Below are 9,592 nucleotides of genomic sequence, written 5' to 3'. Positions count from 1 at the left end.
AAATTGTCACCAAAATTGAGTACAAAAACTTACCTGAAAATCACTGGATTCGAGACTCCAAACATATAGAGTTAACATAGTGAGAGAAGCGTACCGTCGCTTTCCTCTACATCCAACAACTGCTGTATAACTCTATCCTGGTCGTCCGACCGGCTAGTCTGGTAATCTTTGGGGGAGGCCTATATTCAGCAGTGGACGTCTTCCGGCTGATATGATGATGATGATGCAATTACTCCGACATTTGTGAACCGATTTTTATGATTCTTTTTTTAATTATTAATACAAAGATCGAACACTCAGAAAAAAATCTATCGATCCGGCCGGATTCGAACCGACGTCTTCTAGCTTACCGTGTCAGACGCTATACCAATTATAACAAACTAGTTGATTAGAGAATGACTCAACTTACAAAACAATAGGGCAGATGGAGCACGCCGAACACGACAGTGAAGCCACCAAAGCAAATACAAATTCAAAAGCGAAGACAATCTCGCGTCAGTAATAAACACAGCGTCGCACTGTTTACACGTCTCAAGTGATTAGTTACTTTATGTTTAAAAATGCCGTCTTGAGTCTTTAAGCATTTACAAGTTGTTTCAAAAAACAAAAAAAATGAGATGGAATATCTTGTCACAGGGAACTATTGTTAATTTAATTGTTTTGTAATTTTATGGGCCGGCAGAAATATTTGTTTGGTCTACATTTACTTCTCTCGTCAATTTGGTTGTAATTTGTGGTTGTCTATGTGTGTGTCCATGGCACCTGCGACACAGGGTTTGCGTTATGTGCATTTACATTGAGTGTGTGCGTTATTATTATTATTATTATTAAAGAATTTATTTACTTGATATTCACTCCGAAAACAAAACCTCGACATAAATTAGTATGTATTGGCAGTTTATACCGAAATGAGTTTCCTTAAATAAGGTACATTTGCGTGGTTGATAGATGTATCGAATAATTTTGATGGACAAACAGAATACTTAGTCCAATTACAGCGGGTCAAAAATTAATTTTTAGGTAACTCAGATTTACCTAAATTATTCACAAACCAATGTCTAATCGCCATAATGTAACTGCATAAAACAAAATGTTCGAAAACAGTTAAAATTTTAGCCATATCGACTGATCCGAAGAACAGAGTCCGATGTGATTATATAACGAAAAGAGAATACGTACGTTACGAGAACAATTTCTTTATTCAAACTAAGGCCTATGTAAAGGTGTTTAGAGAATTTATATACTTTATTTCGTTTCGGAAATATAAAATCGAACAAAAGTCGATCTGACATCAACAGAGAAGAAGAACGAACGAAATGTACTATGTCCTGAGAACAAGTAGTCTTGCACATAGACCTTTGTTCTACGGATGAGTCGATATAGATGCAGAGAATTTTCGTTGTTTTGTGCACATGTCATAAACGGAGTGATTTTGTAAGAAAACATGCCAATAAAATAAAAAATAATTATAATGTATGTATGTACATGACTTCACAGGTTGCAAAGTTTCAATGGGAATCAAACAATTTTTGTCAAATTAGAAGATAATAGTCAATGCTATGGAAATCATTACAAAGTTAATTTAATAGAAATGTATTTGATGGTGAGATTACGCTTCGTATCAAAGTTAGAAACGAATGTTCGATGTATAGATGGAAATCAGATGAGATGGAGGTCAAATACGCACTTATTTTTTATGAAAAAATAAACGATGGTATTATAAAAAATGTGTGCAAAATAAAGGTTATTAAGATATAACTGTGATTGTAATAAATATTTTGAACTATCGAAGTTTTCCAATTTTTAAATATATGTTAATAAAATATTCTTTCCTTTGTATTGCAATAACAAATAAATATTGACTTATATTGCTCATATAATTTGTTTGATATCCTAATACCATTTAAGTACCTATTATATTGCAAAATGACATTTCCAGTTTGTAACATTAGTATTATAGAGAGCAAAAGAAATTTTTTGTCGCTCCATATGGCAATCTTACACGCACACAAATGCGCATTCCTACCGTGCCCCTCCTAGTTGCCACGCACACAATAAATGAAAAGCGGCTTCACTCCGTTTGTTGCTTACGCTCCATCTGCCTATTGTTTTGTAAACTGAGGTGAACGGTTGCACTTTCACATTGACGATTTGACTTGGTTTTTATAAAATGGATCAATTTATTCGATAATTACATTCCATTACATTCGATCATTTACTTACAAATAAATGAACGACGAGGCTAATACAAAAACCACGAAAAAAATGTCCCAAGTCAACCTATTTAAACGTAGTGACATGTAAAGGAATATGAAAAGGCTAAAGCGTTGAATTTAAATTGTAATGTCATCGCAGTACTGTCTAATTTTGCTTGCTTCGCTGTCAGTCGAACAAACGAAGACTAGAGCGTGAATGACGACGCTCTGTATACGATTTTAACGCCCTATAAGTTCGGACACTTTTTAGCGCGGACCCGACGTCCATATAATTGTAAGTCAATGCATTCGATAAACAAATACACAACAGAAAAAATTTTAAGAGTGAAGAAAACTCACAAATTTGGCAATATTTTAATAGCAGTGCTATTTGTTTGTTGTGCCGAATACAAATTTCCCACAGTGGAGCAGGAAAAAAGCAGTTACATAATTCTTTGGCTATATTAAAATTTCTCGCTGTTAAAAGTATAAGCACTTAATGCGCCCGTTACTATTGTGTTTCAATTTGATTTTATTAACTTGTTTGTGATCCAACTAGTCTACGCCTTGATACCAGACTATTTACGTGTTTCGTTATTGAAAGTACATATTCTATATAAGAAAACAGAAGGTCGATTATTATTAGAAGATTCAAATCGATCGTGATCTTTATTTGGTCGTCTGGCAATAACAAGTAGTGCTAAAATGTAACAAAATTTGCAAGAGTTTATAGAGAAAAACTGTCCTCTGAAGCTGGTCTCGTTTGTGAAAATAAATAGAACCGACTTACACCGCTTAATGCAGAAAAATCGGTCATCATCTGTCATATGCCTTTATTGAAATTTTAGTAGGTACTAAATTTACAGGTAAATGACTTACAAATAAATGGACGACGGGGCTAATACAAAAACCACGAAAAAAATGTCCCAAGTCAACCTATTTAAACGTAGTGACATGTAAAGGAATATGAAAAAGCTAAAACGTTGAATTTAAATTGCAATGTCATCGCAGTACTGTCTAATTTTGCTTGTTTCGCTGTCAGTCGAACAAACGAAGACTAGAGCGTGAATGACGCTCTGTCATTGACTTACAAATAAATGGACGACGGGTCTAATACAAAAACCACGAAAAAAATGTCCCAAGTCAACCTATTCGAAATTTAAATTGTAATGTCATCGCAGTATCGCGCTGTCAGTAGAACAAATGAAGACTAAAGCGGAGTGTCGCGCTCTGTATACGATTTTAGCGCCTTACAAGTGCGGACACTTTTTAGCGCGGACCCGACGTCCATATAATTGTAAGTCAATGCGCTCTGTATACAATTTTAACGCCCTATAAGTTCGGACTGTTTTTAGCGCGAAACCCGACGTCCATATAATTGTAAGTCAATGGGTAAGGTGATCTTAATAGTTCTTTCAGTTACATGTAATAAACAGATTATCAAAGATTCCGGAAGTTGCTGTTTATCTTATTACTGGCCTCTTTAATCAATAAATCAATTTATTTGGCGTACTGATTGACAATTTTTCCCAATTTCCAACATCCGATATCTGCCCGGATATTGTTTTACTCTCCGGTATCCGGTCGGATAGTAAAACAAGCCGGATAGGCCGGATACCGGATAGTTACCAGATATCCGTTTCAACTCTAGACAAAAGCCCCAATTAAATAAGTCAGACGAGGAAGATTTGTTCAGTAGTCTTAGTATATTAACGCTAGATCTATTCTTCAGGTGGACTTTTATTTCTTTGAGTTCCTGACCAACGAGTACAAACGAAGTTTCGTGGAGATGCACTATACTTGGTGCAGTTTGGTCAAAAAGGACATGTTTTTTGGCTACGCTATGAGGTCCCAACCGGATCTAGCAGGGCCATGTCCATACCCTCCGGTAAAGACTTTTTTGTTAACTGGTAGAAAATGCTTTTAGCATTAAGTCTGCCTTTTTAACCGACTTACTTTTAAAACAGGCGAATGTTGTACGTTCGGCTGTATGTATGTTTTACGTATGTTGTCCAATTTCTCCGTCAATTATGGACCGACTGAAAATTTTTATTTTGTTTGAAAAGGTGCACTCTCGAGGCGGTCCCAGAATCTGATTAGGTGATCCCATGGAACTGAGCAAAACCCTCAAATTGAATAGGCATATAATTCACAGATTTCTCCGTAAATTTTTTTTTTTGTTTCAAAGGGTCCCTTCCGCCTGGCGAATATGACGGTCTTGCCGGACGCAATACCGAAAGGGTTCCCGTTCACAAAGGGGCGCATATACGCTAACTTAACATATACGCCTAAGAAGTTACTTGTAGCTTCAGGGTACGTCAATATGGAACTACGCACCATGAATGTCAATTCAAGAAACAAAAATGAAAAACTGTAAACCTGTATGTGTTAGAAATCATTGTTTTCGAACATCTTTATATTCTTTTCCATTAAATTAGCTAATAGCCCCCTTTACACAGTTACTCTATCGCGCGTTATCAGGAGCGTACATGGTTGCGCGTGGGAAAAACTGCGCGCGCAATCGTGTGCGATTATCTCTTTGAAATTTATTAAGCTAACGTTCTTTCGCGCGCTTTTCTTCGTGTTCGTTTTAGTTACAACGGAAAGAGCATCCATGTAAAAGGTTAATAGCGCAGGACAGACCACGTGAAACTGACGCATGTTAGAGGGCGCCATTGCACGCGGAACTGATGAGCACAACCGCGCGGTCTATCTCTAACGTCTTTACACACGCGCTCAATCGCACACGATTGCCGTATCACGCGCGGTAGGATGTCTGTGTAAGTCCACTAATGTGTAACGTTCGGATACATTCATGTAAATCTTGTGTGAGAACTGAAGATATTATTAAATAATCAATGTTTCTGGATAACATTTCAATGTTGTACACGAATTTCTTGGCTTCAATAAACAAGTATACATTTACTTTTGCAATATTGTTTTTATGCATTGACTTAACAACAAATAGACGACGGGTCTAACATAAAACCACGAAATAATATCTGGAGCTATCGAACGGACGTGTTTTATTGTACTCTGTGTATTAGGGACTCCACCTAGTTCCCTTGACAGATATTTCGACGAACAGAGTTCACGCCTGTCGCGAACCTCGCGAGCCGTTGTGTATGTAAATTGGAGAGGGAAATGACGTGGGCGTATGGGAATGGCAATGAGGGCACAGTAGTCTGTGAGTGAACACAGTGGAAAGTGTTCCTAGGCGTGGAGTAAAGAATTCAGTGGTGAGTCCGTATACTTATTTATACTCGTATATCCCTTGATAACTGTGTTACACCATTAATACCTTGTTCTGTGCCGTAACGGATGACGCACTTGAGATTGGTAACCGTAGAATATGTAACGAGTGTGACCATGGGACAATAAATGTGGTCGGACCTATTGGATTTGACAGACGCTTGCTGTAAGGAAATAAGGTTAGAGGCCAGTAAGGACAGTGGCCCACATGCTCACATATGCGAAGCGAAGCTAAGCATCGAGTTGACCAACGATATTTGGCGATCTTGTAGCATCATAGCATTGGAGTTGACGAAGTTTATGTGGTTTCGATGTTAGGTAAGAACACAAATACGTAAATGGTTAGTGGAGCTAACATATCCTCTGTACGAACATCGGCTGCTAAACGTATGTAGCCTGGTTCACTGGCAGCTAAAAGTAGATGGCTGGGCCAATACATTATATGAACATCGGCGGTTAAACGTATCTAGCTACGGTCCGGTTCATTGGCAGCTTAAAATAGATAGCTGTAGGAAATGTAACTGTTTTTCTGGATTTAAATCGCGTATATTTGTTTTTTCAAACAAACCGACGTTTCAGGCCCTTTACAGGTCCCATGGTCACGGCTGACTTCAACCAGTGACTTCGGTTCAGTCAACCGTGACCATGGGACCTGTAAAGGCAAAAAAGTCGCAGGCCGAGGTGCAGCGGAGAGCGAAGCCTGAAGCGTCTTCACGCCATCGTACTTAGTAAGTAGTATATGAAGGCTTTATTGCGAGTACAAGATCTCACAATCGTTGAAATGTAAAGCATATTTCTCGATGCACTGGAAATAAGATATTTAAAACGTTGTTGTATCTCGACCGCTTCTGTTATTTTTTTTTTTCTTGGAAGCTATACCAAAGAGAAATATTTTAGTGAAAATATATAAGTATATAATAATAATGCCAGACAATTGCTCTCAAACTAGGGAATTTTCTGTACTATGAACACCAGAATAACGATAACTCTGAGGGCAATATCCAGAACAGAACCAATTTAAAATTGTTCGTTTCCTAAACAGGCCTAAATCGAGAATCGAACCCGGAATCTCATCAAGCGCCCACAGCACTAACAGCTATGCCACGGGAGAGCATAAGCACTTCCCGTAATCGAAACCCGACCACGCGCCGCAAGCCGACCCCGGACCCCCCGGAGGTGGGGTACAGGGCTCGTTGTTTATATACAAACTGAAGGAATTTCAAAGATTTGCCACCATAACACCTTTTTTTTATTACCAATATACTTTTACCATTTTCTTTGCAAGTCTTTCTCTGCGTACTACCACTACAATTAGTGTACTACCACTAATTATAGTGGTAGTACGCAGAGATGTACATGTATTGCATGTATGGAGTATGGTCCATGCATTATGTTTTTTCTCCACTGTAGCTAGTAGTTGAAACAGATATAGGGTTCTTTACGGGACAGTGCAACAACGTGTGGTATTTCATGTTACACTCTCCGCACGTTTCTGGTTTCTGTAGACGCGCAATCAGCATTGCCGTGACTGACAAATTACGATAAGTCTACCAAAGAAGCGCGGAAAAGAGCTGTATTGACTCAATTAAAAATGTTTTGTTATTTTAGCTACGGCACTTGCTCAAAAGAATGAAGTGCTATTGGCCTTATACGCGTTATGAAGACACACATTAACACCAGAGGAAGGCGGGGGAAACCTGTCCAGTAGACGCTATACCATGCTGACGCTAGATAATTATTCTTCAGGTGGACTTTTATTTCTTTGAGTTCCTGACCGTACAAACGAAGTTTCGTGGAGATGCACCACACTTGGTGCAGTTTGATAAAAAAGGACATGTTTTTTGGCTATACTATGAGGTCCCAACCGGATCTAGCAGGGCCATGTCCATACCCTCCGGTAAAGATTTTTTTGTTAACTAGTACAAAATGCTTTTAGCATTAAGTCTGCCTTTACGTTCGGCTATATGTATGTTGTCCGATTTTTTCGTCAATTGTGGGCCGATTTTTTTGTTTTATTTGAAAAGGTGCACTCTCGAGGATCCCATGGAAATCGAGCGAAATCCTCTCCTTTTTAATTTCTCCGTCAATTGCGGACCGATTTTGAAAATTCTTTCTTTTGTTTGAAAGGGTGCCTACCGCTTGGCAAATATGACGGTCTTGCCGGACGCAATACCTAAAGGATTCCCGTTCATAAAGTTCATATACTCTAACTTTACATTACTTGCGCCTAAGAAGATACTTATAGCTACAGGGTACGTCGATATGGAACTACAAGAATGAAAGCTCTAAACCTGTATGTGTGTAGAAATTTGTACTTTCGAACATCTTTATATTCTATTGCAATAAATTAGCTAATAACTAATTTACACAGTTACTCTATCGCGTGTGATCAGGATTGTACAGGATTGCGCGCGGGAAAGTCTGCACGCGCAATCGCACGCTTATTACCTCTTCGAAATTTTTTAAGCTAACGTTTTTGCCCGTGGATGCCCATATTTCGAACACGTCTTCCCCCTCGGGTCAATTGATACCAAGTTTCTATGGGTTCTAGAAAGCATTGGCATTCCCGATTCCTCAAAGGCGACGCGTGAAGAGGAAGCAGTCATACATTTCAATAAAATAGTTGTATGCCGTAATGGCAGTTACGAAGTTAAATGGCCCTGGAATTCCCTCCATTATTGCAAACCAATTTCGGACTGGCATATGGACATCTAAAGAGCTTACTGCTCAGATGAAGAAACCACCAAGGAGTCTACAGAAATCTTACAGGAGCAACTTTCAGCTGGAATTATTGAAATGTTTGATACAACCGCCAAGATGCGATGACGAAATAGGCCATTATCTGCCGCATCATATGGTTAAACGAGAAGAGAAAAGAGGCAGAATTGTTTACGATGCGTTGGCAAAATGTAGCGGATACAGAAGTTTAAACGAATGTCTATATGGAGGTGCTTCGATGATCGAAGACTTGACAGCACTGTTACTGAAATTCAGATTGGACCAGATTAGTATGGTGGCAGATGTAGAAAAGGCGTTCCTGCAGATCGGTCTGCAAGAAGAAGACAGAGACGTCACCAGGTTCTTATGGGTGAAAGATTTCAGCAATGAATTGACAGAAGATAACATAATACAAAAGGGATGGATGAAGAATTATCAATGAACGTTAGAAGCTGAACCTCTAACTCCGGAGAATTCATGGCGCTCATTCCAGTGTCAATGAAAATGAATAAAATAAAATTCGAAAAAAAGTAAAAAACGAATTTTGTGGAAAAAAAAGCAGAACAGATCCAAAAATTAAGTTGGCTTAGTGTTCATTGGAGGTATCAGTCTAATTTAATAAAATTTAAAGACATGACACTTTTAAACATCAAACAAATCAAATTAGTGCGAAGCAACCTTTACCACAAAATACAAAGCTTGGTTGGATTATTGCAGCTCTAGTTGTAATCACAAATGTAAATTTTAAACTTCATGCTAATTTTACACAAGATCTAAAAAAGATTAATAAGGTTGTGGGAATTAGACAGCTTAACAGAAGTGAAGTTTTAGACCGAGGAAGAGATGCAACGCAAACAACACATAGTTGAGACAATATGAAAACAGGAATTAGAAACATTTGCAGCTATGATACCACTGAAACAATATATAAAATAATAACCCATAGAAACCTAGTCCGCACACGCGAAGTGAGGCAAATCGTAGGGACCCAAATAGGCTTACACGAGCGGGCGGGCCGTCTGTGCTCAAGCTCAACTTGCACCGCGGACAGCTCAAAAATTGTAGCAAAAAATGACGAATGTACGGTAAATGAGTGTAAAAATACGTCCGACAAACATAAAATAGATACTAACATCACATTCCACAAAGAAGTAAAGCGTTTCAACTTGTATTTTTATGCAAATATTCAATAAAACAGATAATTACCTATAATTTCGTTGCAACAAGATACGAAAATGTTGCAAAGTAACAGATTTTTTTCTCCCCATTTTGGTATACTGTTTCAAAATATTTATATTACGTAATTTTTTAGAGAATAGTCAGTATCGCGACGGTTACAGAATTTCTACAAATATAACCTATTTTTACGGAATATATTTAGTATTAGCCTTCTTTAGTTTCATGTGAAAATCATTATTCTTGTCAAT

At 38.0% G+C, this 9,592-nt stretch overlaps 1 protein-coding gene across 1 annotated transcript; it reads left to right on the top strand.

Annotated features, from left to right (window-relative positions):
• The first annotated feature begins 8,082 nt into the window (after positions 1-8,082).
• Positions 8,083-8,607, top strand: LOC113231484. The gene has a single exon (XM_026465811.1). The coding sequence runs from the start codon at positions 8,083-8,085 to the stop codon at positions 8,605-8,607; it is 525 nt and encodes a 174-aa protein (XP_026321596.1).
• The last annotated feature ends 985 nt before the right edge of the window (positions 8,608-9,592 follow it).

The sequence above is a fragment of the Hyposmocoma kahamanoa genome, unplaced genomic scaffold, assembly GCF_003589595.1.
Source record: "Hyposmocoma kahamanoa isolate Upper Pololo Valley unplaced genomic scaffold, ASM358959v1 65, whole genome shotgun sequence".
NCBI lineage: Eukaryota > Metazoa > Arthropoda > Insecta > Lepidoptera > Cosmopterigidae > Hyposmocoma > Hyposmocoma kahamanoa.
The sequence above is the reverse complement of the archived record's forward strand: the minus strand, read 5'-3'. Positions and strand labels throughout refer to the sequence as shown.